The sequence below is a fragment of the Lycorma delicatula genome, chromosome 5 (genome assembly GCF_047948215.1).
Source record: "Lycorma delicatula isolate Av1 chromosome 5, ASM4794821v1, whole genome shotgun sequence".
Classification (NCBI taxonomy): domain Eukaryota; kingdom Metazoa; phylum Arthropoda; class Insecta; order Hemiptera; family Fulgoridae; genus Lycorma; species Lycorma delicatula.
This window is the reverse complement of record NC_134459.1, coordinates 41,015,687-41,031,765: the sequence shown is the minus strand read 5'-3', so window position 1 is coordinate 41,031,765 and position 16,079 is coordinate 41,015,687. Positions and strand designations below refer to the sequence as shown.

Here is a 16,079-nt window from a genome sequence, read left to right as displayed (position 1 = left end):
ATGTATTTTTCATTTAACTAACTGTTGAATGAAAGTATGACCAACCAAAAGAACTAAATCATCATCAGGAACGAGATTTTAATTATCGGCTGACAAGAAAAAATCTCCTTTACAGATTATTACCAACAATAAAAAAAAAAAATAGTTGAACTTTGCTTATTATTATAAAAAAAACACATAACTTTCAAAAAAGTAGTTTACAGTGTGAAAACATTATCATACCCTTCTCCACATATTACATTTACAAATTAAATTTTTCCATATACTTTATTTCCAAATTTTTAAATTTTAACCGCTATTGCTATCAGCATAAATGTAATACATGAATGATTTCTTTAAGTTCATTATTGTTAAATTTCTTTTTATCTGCATAGATTATCTAAGATACCAAAATGGTAGGAGTATATATGGTTAAAAACCTGTCATTAAACTGAAACAATTAGTATACAATTTATTTTGTCAATTACAAATTTATTGTTTAATAAAACAAGCTTAATGAACATGCGATCATAAAGCTATGAGAAAATTTGGAATTGATGAAAAGTACATATTAGTGAATGGTGGAAGAAGGATAAAATTTCTAATAAAAATCTTGTAAAAGAGCTGTTGAACAATGTAGTAGTAATTATTGGTAATGGCAAATTTTATACTAGTTTTCTCTCCCTCTCTTTTTTTTGCAAAATAAAATTAAAAAAAAAAAAATAATTTCAAAAATTTTTTCCTAGTCTGTGAATAAAAATAAATGGGTTGTGGCTTGTAGTTGGAACAATACAGTAGATGGAACAAAAGGGGTTTTTACTGTAAATATTTATACATTCAAAAACAGCATGGCAAATAAGTAAAATCCATTTTGAAAGCAAATGGATTTATATAATATACATACATAAACTAATTTTTATAAAAAGTAATTCTGCTATAATTAGTAAAACCCACCAAAGCGGGACAGTGAGTGGCTGTATTATAACACAATTAACTCTGAAAGGCATGCTGAAAAATAAAAAAAAGAAAACAAAAATGTCAAACTTTGGTACCCTGATTTCATTTTAAATAAACAATTTTATTATTAAATAAAAAAAATTAATACTATTTTTCATGAAAATAAATTACAAACCCGTAGTAATATTTCAAATAATTTATTTGTGCTTTTTTTTAAAAAAATGAAAAGTCCAGCAACAAGAGTAATGTTGGAATGCAGTCATATTTATAATTTACTTAATGGCTACATTTATTGGAATAATACTTCACATGATACTATGCTGTGTATCATATAATAGCTTCTCAATAATTAAAATTACTTATTTCTGCCACAACTATTTATAAAGAATATAAAATAGTAGACCGATCGGAAAAGCTTTTGAAAAAACGATAATAATAGTATAAAAATAATATTATGAAAAAAGTAATAAAAAAAATAAAATCAATATTAGGGAATTAAAGGTGATGAGAAGAGGTACCAGTAAAACTGTAGTTGAAACTAATATGCAATATAGAAGTTTGGTAAAATGCTAATAGGAGACCGAAATTGTAATTAACAAATAAATAAGTTAAAAAAAGTAAAACAAACTTAAAAACCTGAAAAATTATTTTTTCAATTCTTCTTTAAATTTTGACTTTCAGAAGGTACTTTAAAATACAAAAATCTACCAACCATTTAATTTGGCACAGATTTAAAAGTCAAAATTTAAAGAAGGATTGTAAGAAATATTATCTTTTCTTTTTAGCTTTTAGGGCAGTTTTTTTGGGTCGATATATTTTTTTTAAGTTTAATTTCTGTTCAAAACTTTGATAATCTATAAAAAAATTCTGCCTGTATGAAAACAAGTGGCTCAGGAAATGTAGAGTCGAAAAGCTCCATATTAAAAATGATGTAAAGGGACCGGGTATGAGCAAATATTCTCTGGAAAGTGAGAATATTCATTACTTACTTAAATCTAACATTGGTGAGTTCATCAGAACCTACCATATACTGCTGTGGAATCATCAGAAGTGAGTGCAGTTCATTTACATAAGTTGAAAAACTTATTACAGTGCATAATAAATATATAACAATAATATGTGCAGAAAGTATGATTGAATTGTCCAATTTAGCCAAAACAAGGCTACTAAAAATTGCAGAAGAATATTTCTGTCAGATATTACTTCCTTAGTAAGAATCTTATAAAGTAACATTTTCCCACTAAACTGCACTTTAAGTATCATTACTGCTGCTACATGTGCCAATATTGGTTATGTTACTATCATCTACTGTTCTCAATTGTACACTGTTCATGTTTAAGTGCAGAGTATAGTTTTGTTCTTTTAAAATATTTTATTCAACAGACTAAAAGGGTCACTATAGTAGATGCTTATTTCAAGAAAGGTGTCAAATATTCACAGAAAAATTTCTGAATGCCAGAATTCAAGCAAACAATAGCATACACAATGTGGTTAAAAGATGGCGAACAAAGGGGTCAGTTTCAAACACAAAATAAAACAGGTGACCTTCCTTAGGAGAGACCATAGCCAATATCAAAGAAGGATTTCCTATTCTAAGACGTGTAAAATACACATCTTGCTGTAACATTCTTCATGATTTAAATTTGAAACCATATTGTAAAACAACTGTACCTCAACTTAACAGAACATACAAACCAATATGTCTTAATTACTGTGACTGGTTTCTTAAAAAAACATTGTTAATGGACAAATAGATCTGAATGCTGTACTTCGAGGCATGGTTTCATTTATTTGGGTGTTTTAATTTGCACAACACCTAGTATTGGATCACTAAAAATTCTCATCAGATACTTGAGCAAACACTTCATGACAAGAAAATTGATGTATGGTATGTTGTTTCTGGTAATTGTACAGTAAGGTGAATAATTTGATTGATTGCCAATACATAAGTGTACTATAAGTTTTTGAAGAAATTTAACAATCAGTTAACAGATTGTGAAAAAGAGTATGACTTCTTCCAGTAAGACAGAATAACATGTCGCACACCAAACAATTCCCTAGCATGTGTTTGTGCAGCTTTTAAAGAACAAACTGTCACCAGAGGGCAGTGACCGCAGTCTTCCCCAGATTTGTCTAGTTGCAATTTTTCCTTTGGAGCTATTTGGAGGATTGAGTTAATGAATCAAATCCGTACACTATCGATAAACTGAAGATGAACATTCAACAAGAAACTGACGGCACTGAGAACAATTTGCAATAGGCGATTCTCAATATGATCACTTGAGCACAAATAAGTGCATTGCTGTGCAGAGCACTGACTTTGTACATCTTTTTTAAAATATGGTAAATATGTAAAATTTTGCTTTTAAAGTAAATAAAACATTTAATTTAAATCTTTTCTTTCATTCATAAAATGTTACATGTAGTAATTGTGTTTAGTCTGTAGTGGTTCAGTTTCAAATAGCTCATCTGGTAAATTATTCATAAAAAAAGTAAAACCTATTTACCTGTTAAAACTTGCATGGAAAGTAACAGTAATAAAACAATCATCTCAAACAGAAGAAAACATGTTCATTTATTATCAATCATTTAACTAGTTCCATATGTTTCATTTCAATCTTATTTTGTTTAATCTTCTACTGTTATAAGTACTATATCGTATATTAATACACCTTCCTCTATTACAGCTTTGAATTAATTTCTCATGTACACTTTCTTTTATCACTAAATTAAATAGCCTGGATGCCTTATAAAATGGACCACTTCTGTAAAGAAGTGGGTCCATTTTGCAAAAATAGAAGTTTTTTAACTTCTATTATTATTTTAATTATTTAGTTTCTTGCAAACTTCTATAAAAAATTCTTGATTCTAAAATTCATCTTAAAACTTTTTCATTTAATCTAATTTTCACTGTAGCACCATATTTTAAATAACAGTATACTTTGTCGTTCTGAGATACATAAGTCTACACACTACAAACTGTTTTTTAAAAATTTCTTTCAATTATATAAAAAAATTACATAACCCTTAACTTCCATGATTTCTTTTAAATCTAAAATACAAACATAAGGAACACTTTTTGATATAAAACAGACTCATAATAAAATTTTCCACTTTTATAAAAATATTTCCCCAAATTTTTAATAATCTAATATTACCAAAGACGTTTTAAACGTCTCTTAAATCTTTTTGTTATTATACACAGTAGTCCAAGATGAGTTAAACTGTTTTGAAATACAAACTTGAACTATACACTATTCTTTTTGATAGTTTTTTTTACCGGTTATCAATGTAGTCATTTTTTCTTACGTAAGCTATTCATAAATTAATTAATATGGCTACAACAAAAACGAACACATATTGTATTTATTAATACAATATGCATAAATTTAATGTAATATAAACTGAACACAAAAATAACTAATTAAAAAAATTCAAACAATATTATTGATTTAGTTGATAAGACTACATTATAATCAGTACACAGTAATATAGCAAAACAAATATTTGCAGTTTGTAAAACTAACATCACTTAATGATTTAAGAGTGTGACTAATAATCAAATGCATGTGTTAACAAAATAAAAAATAATGAAAAAATGATTCAAAACAGCAAATAATGTTGTAAAGTATGTTAGTTGTTATTTAGACTTCCCCTCCCTATCGTAATGTCAACATCTTTATTTTTTTTTTTTTTTGTTGAATTTTTACTGAACTTTAAAATTATCCCAATTCCTTTACTGAAAATCACAACAGCTTATGACTACTAAAATGGAAGACATGTCTTTTGAAATGTTGCATTGTTATGTTTACCGCTTTATGAGTGAAAAATGTGTTGATATTAATTTAAAAAAAGAAAAATTATCTGGTAAGGTTAAGAGCTAAAGGAAGTGAAAAAACCCGTTTCGACACGCTAGAAGGCGGAGGTAGATTTCACCGATGCTAAGTAGGAGGATAAAAAAGATTTCCACCTTAAAGTTAAGAAATACTTCAAATTTACTCAATAACGACAATGGTTGCATGTGAAGAAAGTTTCACATGTTTAGCAAACAACTAGCCCTCCTTCTTACAATTACAGCAACATCTTGATTATCCCTTGCTGTAAGGGTTGGTCATATCCAGAAAAAAGTTTTAGGTAATGTTTAGAGGAATAATGACCACTTTAAACCGACTTGATACTGTGCCTATTACAGGAGGTATGATTTTCTTGTCTTTGAAACCCCATTTTTTCCACCCCCTGAGCCAATGATTGGCGATATCAAAAAACTTTACTCAGATAAGTTTTAGGCCCTTATCCAAAGAATAGTAGGAACTTTAGATGAATTTGATATTTTACTTAATAATTAAGTTATAGCAATATATTTTTTTAAAGAAAAAACCCATGTTCCGATTTTTCCCATAAATGAAAACTGAGATTTTGGGTTGTTATATTTTATGTATCAATTTGAAAGTGATTGGTGCAAAATTATGGCAGTTATCTTGTCCACAATAAAGAAATTAATATATATATATATATAAATGTACATATAAACTTTTGAACTGACAGTGGTTTTGGGGTCTGAGGGATGTGAAATGCGAAGATATATTGTTGTGGTTTTGGGATCTGGGGGATGTGAAATGCAAAGATATATTGAAATTTAACGGAAGTCAAATCATGATACACATTACAATAGGTAGCTTTCTTATGAAATCTACCTAATTACCAACAAAAGATTTGATAGAAAATTACATAAAAAGAAATACAAATGATCTGAAGAAAATGAAAATCATACAGATTCAGCAATGAACAGAATTGAGATATCAAAGATATCCTTTACAAACTGGACTTCAATTTATGCCTAAGGATGAAGAAAGGCCAGTTGATAATGTTTTTCAAACAAAAAAAATTGTGTAAAAAGCCAAATAATTTAACCCTTAGCCCTAAATTTTTTTACATCTCATCTACCTTTCTATTCATATATAATTTCTGTCACTATCCTTTACTATGATATGTCAATATAATCTTTTTTTAAATATAAATTTATGCAACTATTTTTATATATAACTAGTATTTTAAGTAGTTCTTACTTTATTTGTACTTTAGAATATGATAGTTTTCAAAACAATCTCCAGGATGAAGGCCAGGCTTACAAGTGCACGAATTACAGAAGAAAGCTGTTTCCTTTCTTCTCTCTTTAATTTCTCTGTGTTCATTTCTGTGTCTTTAGAATTACTCTAGGGATTCATTACAATTATTATGTTATGGTCCTTGAACCGGAAAATACGGAAATTTACAAAAATCCAGGAAAATCATCAGAGTACATAATCCACTCATCTAAAACACTCAATCCATCACCTCCGTCCCCTAACTCACTCACAATTTTATTTAATTCATTCTGAATATTTTCATCTATCAATAAAGATGAAGAAATAAAACTGCCAATAAAAAAAACTGCATTAATAATATCATCATCTTTTAAAAGACACGAACAAGAAGCCATCATGAAAATATAAACAAAAACAGAACACAACTTAAGAAGTGGATGCACGTAGCCTAAGAAATAATAATGTTGTCGCTGTAATAACAAGAAACAAGGTTTTTAAATTAGGTCAAAAGATAGTAGCACAAATTGGCATTTTAATGAAAGTTGGGGTATCTCTGCAGTCAAGTTATTATAGTTTAAATATGTGCATGGATGTCACCTGACATTCGAGTAAAACTGAAGCAGTGCAGGGCTCACGCAACAGTTGAGGACTAAGGGTTGAAAGACCTCCTTAATATCATAAAAATGTTTCAGTAATTAAAATGTCAAAAAAAGTATAAACACATTAGTTATAGGTAACTTTATTTAACACCTTAAAAAATTCTCCACCATTACGAAATAGTTTTACAATTCAGGTAGAACTCTATATATATGTATTTTATTTTAAAGATAAAACATTTTTGTTGATGTTTAGAAAACATACTTAGAACTCATTTCTAAAAATCATTCTCAAACAGTTTGTTATGTCATCAACCACTTTCCTTTCAGAGTCAATTCATGTGAAGAGTATAACAAACAAGCTGGTGTCAGGTTGAATGGTGGATGCTCCAAAGAAGTTAAACCATACCATCAAGATACTTATCAAACTGTATTGATTTATGTGCTGACACATTACATATTAAGACAGATGTTCGCTAAACAGTTACCAAACTCAACATCAATACTAACAATATATAGCCCTCACATTAGCTACTTACATAAAGGATAGAGAAATGAGGAATGGTAAAATATGAAATAGATTCATTTTCCATTTTGTTTTATATTTTTTACTTTAGACATTATTGGAATAATAAATTTACTATTTTTTAATAAAATATATTTGTGATGGTCTGAGCACAAGAGATGTTTCCTCTCCATTACTGTGTTCTGTTTTATTACTTTCAAGGTGATTAATAATACTGATAATTAACTATATTTAAATTTAAGTACATGCAAATGATGTGGTTTAACCTGAAATGACAAGGACCAGGTATTAATTTCCTATTTTGTTTTGGTAGAAAAGAGAAAACATAATGAATGAAATAAGATGGAAAGAAAAGGTTAAGAATGATTTCTTTTTAATCTCTCTGCTACATCAAAAAAAGATCTATAACAAAACAATCAAGTGATTTTTTCAAAATAAAACAAGTTTTTTTTTAAACATGTCCTGTGTATTGAATTATAATTACTATTTATACACCACCAGATATACACATACAAAGCAACGTGTATCTGGTGGCGTATAAATAGTAATTATAAGCAAGATTGATCTTACCTTCAACCTAATAAGACCTTTCAAATCCTACAGATTCATCATCATTTATTAAAATATCATCAAGTCATGACTTGGTTGACAAAGTAGCTCAAGGCCACTGATAATTTTAATAACTGATTTTAATTTTATTTTAATAACTAACTGATGATGAATCTGAACAATTTGAAAAGGCCTTATTTAGATTGAAGGTAAGATCAATCTTGCTTTATATGTGTGTATCTGGTGGTTTATAAATACTAATATATATATATTTTAATTAAAAACAATAAACCAATACAGCAGCATAATACATTAAAGTAAACACAAAATTCAGAATAAGAAATAAATCTCAGTTTTAGTCTGCCAAATAACGAATATCCTTTAGAAAACATTTAAAATAGAATATAAAATAAACCAAAAAGAACATATGATGGATTCAGCAAATAAAATTCATAACTGTACAGTTGAAATTGCGAAGGCACAATAAAGTAAAAGTTGGTGGGGTCATATTAATGAAAAAAGGTACAATTATAATAAAACAATGAAATCAGCATAAAACTTCAGTGCAGGAAATTGGGTCCTTGTTCAAAACTGCTAAATTATGGAAAAACAAGATTTTTCTTGCAGGCATGAGATTCCGCAGTTTAAGTATTCAAAAACCAGGCAGGTTGAGGACAAAAACAAATGCAGTAATTTTGTACCCTCTGTGATAAATCAACTGATAACAATTTATTTGAACAAAAGAAGGAGAGTGATATATATATATATATATATATAGAGAGAGAGAGAGAGAGAGAGAGAGAGCACAAAAAATACAATAAAGGATTTAGCAGGTATATACTATAAAAAAATTGTTAATCCTATACAAAAATTGTAATTGTTAACTACATAAAAATTGTTAATATTGGTCTAACATTTTAAATATTTAGAGTTGAATTTTCCTGAAATGTATTTTTTCTTCTCTTAATAAAGTTTAATGATTTAGGTTTTCTGTAATTTAATATTATAGTTTAATTTGCAGGAGTATTCTAGATTCAAGAGATTGTTTTAATTTATCAACGTGGTTATACATTTCAGTTTTCAATTTATCATCAATGTATCAACAAAAATAAAAGAACACCAGCATGAAAGTAGCTTCTTACGGTCACTAATTTCAATATTCAGCTTATCAGCGCCATCCCTATTTTCACTGTTCTTAACTTGCAATTTTTTCTTGATTTTACTACCTATTAATACTGGAGTCATAGTTATCTTTTTGAAATTCTGTATTTATTTAGCGAGATTGAAACATTTCATACAATTGAAAAAAATGAAACATTTCAGAAGGTAGGATCAATTTCATTTACCTCAGGTTGATAAAGTTATAAACTCAAAGAGAATCCAGAGTATTTTACTAAATTTTCAGCTACCATGTATAATAATACATTATTTATTATATACTATTTTAAGTTTTCCTACACTGTTTATTACATGTTATAAGCACACAGAACTTTACCAATAATTTTAAAGATTAATAATGCACTATAGTATAATTAATAATTATACTATATATAAGTGAATGAGTATTTACAGCAGATAACTATTATACTTGGGGGTAAATGAACCTTAAATGTGGTAATAAGAAAAAGGTAATACTTTCTTGTAAACAGAGTTTACCTACAATAATAGATAGCCATACTGTAACCAGCAGGGAAGTATGGTATTCATTGCTTTGAACTGTGTATAATATTAATTCAAAAAAACATCCCTACCTTTGAATTATGTTATAAATACCATATATTATATATAATGTACACATAGGACTATCATAGTACACTAGTAGGCCATTGTAGCCTAGCTACAATTTCTAGGCCAGCTAGATCTAGAAATTATTATATTACGTATAAATTATTTATAACTTACACAACCACATTATACAATTTTTAATAAAATATTTTACTAAAGTTTTTGATACAGAATTTCTCATTACTCTAATCTTATTTTGTAATCTGTTTGATACTTGCTAAGCGTAGAATAAAGTTTAAGTGAAGTATGTCTAATTTTCTTGCTTTATATTTGGTACGGTTAATTTACAATAACAGGAAATATGTTTATAAATAATATTGTATAATGAAAAATTTATTTGTAGTAAACTTCATAAGTAACATGTCATTTCATTAAACTAACATAATTAGAAGCTTTAAACAGCCTTGTTGGAAGTGTGACATACATGATGTTATTAAAAGAGACAAACATTGAACTTTACTATGCATTTAGCCATCTTTTCACACTCCTTAGTTTAATGTTAACTGTAGTAACATACTATACTCTACAGTTTTTTCTAGAAGGAAGAATGGATTTCAAACATCTAAAAATGCTTACAGACATGTGTGGACAGATATGATTACACAGTTAAGTAAAGAGAAAACAAAAATTGTCCTACATACTTTTCATATAAAGTGATATTTTCAGGTAAAACTTTTGTGTTAAATGGTATTTTACTGGATGTAATGAATTTTTAACATTAACTTATGATCAAATTAAATATCAAATAGTGAATGTTTCTAAAAATTTGTAGTATTGCAGAATTTGTCAAATTTTCAATCTGTAATTGATTATTGATAGTTTTTTCACTCAAGCCTACAGCTGAAACTATAAACAATTTATAATCATTGAACCAATTACCAAGAACTTTGTGTTTTCTGTTTGATTAAATTACTAATAAGTTCTTCTGAGGTTTACATTTTGCAGTCTATAACCTTAAGTGTAACTGAAACACCTGAATTTTTTGGGTATTAATAAATACTAATGAGACAGTGATAAACATATCAAGTTAAATTTGGCTAAATATAACAGTACATCACTAACAACTAAATACGGTTTTGGAATAAAAAAAAATATTGTTTATAAAAAAAATCTATAACAGATTTTCATCAGCAGTATCTCTTGAATTGAAAATAATTTTAATTACAGGGGTAGTTTTAAACATATTTACTCACCAATTCCTTAATAAATCATTATTTTAAAAGAAAATATGCAACCATTCAATAATTTAATTAAATTATATTACAGCTGAATAGTAATCTTCATACTGAATCTGAAGATTCACTGTTGAATCTTCAACATGAATGCGAGTTAAGTTCTTATACATAAGAAATATGTAAATAATTGATAAAGTAATAAAGAAATTAATTAATAAGTCGCAGATTACAATGCTAAGCAAAGGGAATAAAGTCTCCACATCACTGCATGCTGAATCCAATAGAATTAATTTTAATAAATATTTAGATGAAATGGTGTAAAAGATTAATTAGTAAAAAATAGTCCAGCTAATGTAATGACTTTCAAGTGGTGACGAAGCAAATCAATGGTAAACTTAACCTATCGACAAAAGTCAAAAAGAGATATGAAAGAAAGCCTTAATAAAATAAAGACATGATATTCAATTAGATTTGTAATTTAAAACACAGAAAATTCTTTTATGCTGGACACAGAATTGGAAACTAGAAGAGAGTAATTTGAAACTATTTTGGCTTATACTGTAAGTAATATTTTATTAAATTCAAACAATATAAACTACTTCATTGTATTGCTTCTGATTTGTCTACTTCATATAGCTTTAACTAATCATGGTTTATGTTAACAGTTCCTTAACTTGTGTGCTTTTTAAACTTAATTTAAAAAGAAGGTTTCATTTACATTTTCTTTACACAACAGATGTTTTTTAAATTAAACTTGTAATTGAAAATTTAATGTCTTTAAAAAAAAAGATTCACTTTACCATTTCACGATAGGATATGATATCAGATGATCAACACTTGAAGCACTGAAACCAATGTGCTATTGTATTCTTATAGAAACAGATGTTATATAGAGATTCAAGTTTACGGTACAAATAAAACAAATACATGTAAAAAAAATAATTCATTCCATAAATGCTGCATGCTCAAAATCTAAAATTCTTTTACAGTAAAAAAAATATGTTACATAATTTTATATTCTAGCATAATCAGACAGTTTGAAAATAATTTTTCTCACCAGTTAACAACTATTTCAACATAGTTATTCAGTCAATTGTTTGTATTGTTAATCCAAAGTCAACCCAACTTGCTGATTGTTATTTATGTATACATATAATAATAGACTTCCTCTTACATGGTCTGAACCTAAGCCAGGTAAATGGATAGTTAGTTAAAGAATATTTGATACCTTATTCTATGAGAAAAAATTTTATAAGTTTTTCTAAATATGCAATTTTTTTCTACTTTACCCTGTTACGGTCAGTTTTTTTAAATTTGTCTCTAACCGATGTCAAATACCATTTCATGGTTATTCATATACTTTATACATTTCACAGTATTAAAAATTTGTAAATAGTAATTATAAAAGACAATGAACTAAACAATTAACATCATTTTAAAAAGCCAAACATGAAGTGACAACAAGCTAGGATATGATGAGATGCAAAGCTCTAGTAAATTTCTGCTATATGAATCACTTATTATAAATAAATAATGGATGGTAATTTTGAAGTTTAATTTTTTATATTAAAGGTATTAATTATTAAAACATGGGAGCAACAATTTTTTTTTTAATGATAAACTGAGACCAAATAAGAGGCAGCCTAATAGCAGTTGTTAAACGTAAACATTCATACAATATTTTTAAAAGATGCAATAAAAAGATATATGAATATTACAAAAAAAAAGGATCTTACTTAATAGAATATGAATTTCCAGTAGCAGAATCTTCAATTTTACCATTATCCATACGATATGGAAGACAAAAACCAGAATCTCCTTTTTCAACTTCTTCCTTAAATTGTTGTAAACAATCTAGGAAAGCAACCATGGCTGCATCAAATTTTGTATCCCATAAAAATCTGAATCCACCAGAACCATATAAAGGCAACTCCTTATGTTCAGCTAAAACCTATCAAATGAAAAGCCTAAATTCATACAGAAATCTCAAAGTTAAGAAGTGAATATTCTGACATATTTTAAACTTTCAATATATTTAGCAGTGCTAAATTTATTTATATTTTTACACAAATTATTTCAACAGATTTTTGCGTTAAATTCATAACAGTTATCATTTAACATAAAATGGAACTGGTTGTTCATCTTAATTCAATTGTTGTAATTGAACTGATAGTTTAAGTTAATTTCTGCGATAGCAGAATCTATTTATATTAATCAATTTCAAAAGTAATAATGAAAAGTACAATATTCAATCATGTAGTATTGATGAAAATAACACATAGAATCTACTGAAAGAGCAATAAAATTTCTATACAAAACACTACATCATTATCTGAAAACAAATGTTTTTAGAGCAGTTAAAACAAATAAAGAATGACAGTTTTATTATTTTAATATATTAAAATAACAAAAATTTATTGTTGGAATCAATAAATTATATGAATTGGCCTGATAAAAAGAAAGAAAATATTTTTAAAAAATACTCTTGCGCACGAAGGCGAACTTTTTACTAATAATTTGGTTTAATTTTAACAATAGTTACTGCAGGTAAAGAACGCTGAGGAGCATCAACATTCCAGCTTGTAGCATCATAACAGACCATGCTTCTAACATGCTCTGCTCAAATTTTTTCAACCTTAAATTGAGTGCAACTTACGAACAAGTCAACCACCAATCTTCATGAAATTTTCACATGCACCAACTTCAGATACACTACTACAGCATATCTAAATTTCAATGAAATTGATAAGTAGTTTTGGAGATTTTTGAGCCACAAATTGAGCGTAACTCAAGAATGATTCAACTAATCTTCATTAAATTTTCATGTACACAACTTAAGATGTACTACTAGAGCATATCTAAACTTCAATGTAATTGATCTAAGTAGTAGTTATGGAGATTTTCAAGCCATAAAATTTTATACATAGGCCCACAATTATACCATGTATTTCAAAATGAATATCAGGGTTTTAAAGCTATGTAATAGTTCTCAAGTTTCATGTACATTGATTAATTATACATGAAATGAAACAACAACAATTTTAGCTGTGCATAAGTTCTTAAACTGTTTCCTGTACCTTCCTTTTGAAAGTACTAGCAGCAAAGATGGCGGCCCTCTAACAAGTGTTCTGTGTTTGTAAAGTATGAATCTGTAATTACTTATCTGTAATATGCCTTCTGTTTGAAGTTCCATTGTGATCCCCTGAGTGACAATAACAATCGCAGATAGTATCGTACAGTATTACACCTGGCACACACTGCACAGTAATACAAGCTGACAATTTTTTGTCTATTTTTATTTCCTCCACTAAATACAATAAAAATTATCAGCTTGCATTACAATGTGGAAGTATACTGCCGGGTTAATTGTCTGCAATAACTCGATTGTTTGTCATTGGAGTTTTACAAATGAGGTGTCATTTTGTTCAAAATAAAATGCTTAATAAATTTTGTAATAAGTATAAATTTGATCAAACGAATAATTAAAAAGATATTGAAGATAAAAAAATTAAGATGCAGCCATTTTGAAAATTTTGGTGATATTTTCAAAATTTTTTATTTTATAGAATAAGACACTAGTTTTAGACATGCCAAATTTAATTAAGTAGGTTTACCTGTTCCCTAGAAATACTTTTTTTTTGTTGAAAATCACAAAATGATGCCCAGAAGAAAAACACAGCAAAATAGGACTTACATTAATGTTAATTTTTTTGCTCATTTTGGTGTACTGAATCAGTAACTGAAATTCAGGGAATATATCCTGGAACTTCCTGTATATGTATAATTTCTTTCTAAACCTAAGTTTTAAAAACTAAGTTTCTAAAACTTAAGTTTTTAATGCATTGGAACATTAACTAAAATTAAGGAATGGTAACTGGGTGGCAATAGGAACAAATATATTCTAACATGCAAGAGTTAATTCAGCTTGATATAAAGTGGGAACATTAAAAAATTATTATAAAACAACAATGACAATCTTACTAAATAATCTAATAATTATTGAGAAAAAACAAAAAAAAAATTATTATTACCTCGATATAAGAATGATTTCCATAAGGTACGAGTCTGAATTTATCAAAAGTTAAGTTCATTTTACGAGCAAGAGCAGTTAATAGAAGAGCTGTCTGTCCCCATGCAGCATTAATTTCACTCCAATCAACAGGGGCACTTGGAAGTCGGCCTAGACGAAAATTATTAATGGTACCAAAATGACCGCTATGCCAAATATGGAAAGTTGCATTAAATACATTGGTCTTCTTTAATTTTTCCAACTGAGCCTGAGCATAAGTCAACTGACATTCTAAACTAAAATAGAATTAAAAAAAATTATATTTGCCAACAAAAGAGTACATTTTACAGTGTAATAAGTTATAATACACTTTTTACATTAAAAAATACAAAATAAACATAAAATGAAGGTCATTAAAAAGCTTAAACAAAAACTGTAGCTCGTTACATTAAAGTTAACCAAGTTACAATTACAGGGTGTGTTTTTAAAGGAAGGTCCGTTTTGAAATAAAAACAAAGTGAAAAATATAAACAAATTTTATTATTAATGCATTAATAATTTACATTTTAATCGCTACTTTTCTACATAAGCAGCCTTTATCTACAACACATTTTTCATAGCATTTCACTAGCTTCTTCATTTCCTCTTTAAGAAATTCTGCTGCCAGCAACTTAAATTGTAGAGTAATGCCATTTTTCAATCTGTTGTCATTATCAAATCTTTGTGATGCAAACCACTATTTAAAGTGAAAAAGAAAATGATTGGAGGGAGCTAAGCCAGGGCATGGGCAATTTACAATTTTCTAATTGCCTTAATGTTTGATTTGTCATGTGTGGCTGGGCATCATCATGCAAAAACAGAATCCCATGGGACAGCATCCACATCATTTATTTTTTTTTTTTAGCTCCAATGATTTTTAACATTCTGCAATTCATATCAGCATTCACAGTAGTTTTACGATCAATAAATTTGACAAGCAAGACGAGCATTTTATCTCAAAAAAAAAAACAGTAACCATACGTATACAGTAACACCATCCATTTTTTACCAATCGTTCTTGTTTGAACTTCTTTGGTTTAGAAGATGAAGAATGCTGGAATAGCATTGACTTCTGTTTTGTCTCAAGGTTCAAATGAGAAATTCTGGTTTCATTTCCAGCAATGCAATCAAGCAATTCACCACCTTTTATTTTTATAATGCCAAAGCAAACATTCATGATGGCACCAAAATGATTTTCCTTGTATGTGTTGGTTACCCTCTTTGGCACCCAGTTTTTTATAGCTATATAACACAATTTTTCAGTGAAAACTTCATAAATAAAAAATTGTGAAATATCAGAAATTAAGACAATTGTAATATAGTGAAGATGGGGTTTTCTAACATTTTTTTGCCAACTTTCTCAATCAAATCATCAGTTAT

General features: G+C 27.8%; 1 protein-coding gene across 3 annotated transcripts in view; it reads right to left on the bottom strand.

The window, feature by feature from the left end:
- The window catches only part of Atg6 (Beclin-1-like Atg6), a 56,438-nt gene that overhangs the window by 27,070 nt on the left and 13,289 nt on the right, over nt 1-16,079 (bottom strand). For 2 of the 3 annotated variants that reach the window (XR_012756416.1, XM_075365956.1), the window contains exons 6-8: nt 14,683-14,956; nt 12,388-12,602; nt 934-987 (exon numbers count right to left, since the gene is read on the bottom strand). Coding sequence is in view for 2 of the 3 variants with exons in the window: in XM_075365956.1 (XP_075222071.1) it covers nt 934-987; nt 12,388-12,602; nt 14,683-14,956 (543 nt within the window). In the remaining variant the exon portion in view is untranslated. The remainder of the gene's footprint in view (nt 1-933; nt 988-12,387; nt 12,603-14,682; nt 14,957-16,079) is intronic. The other variant, XM_075365957.1, reaches the window with a different exon arrangement.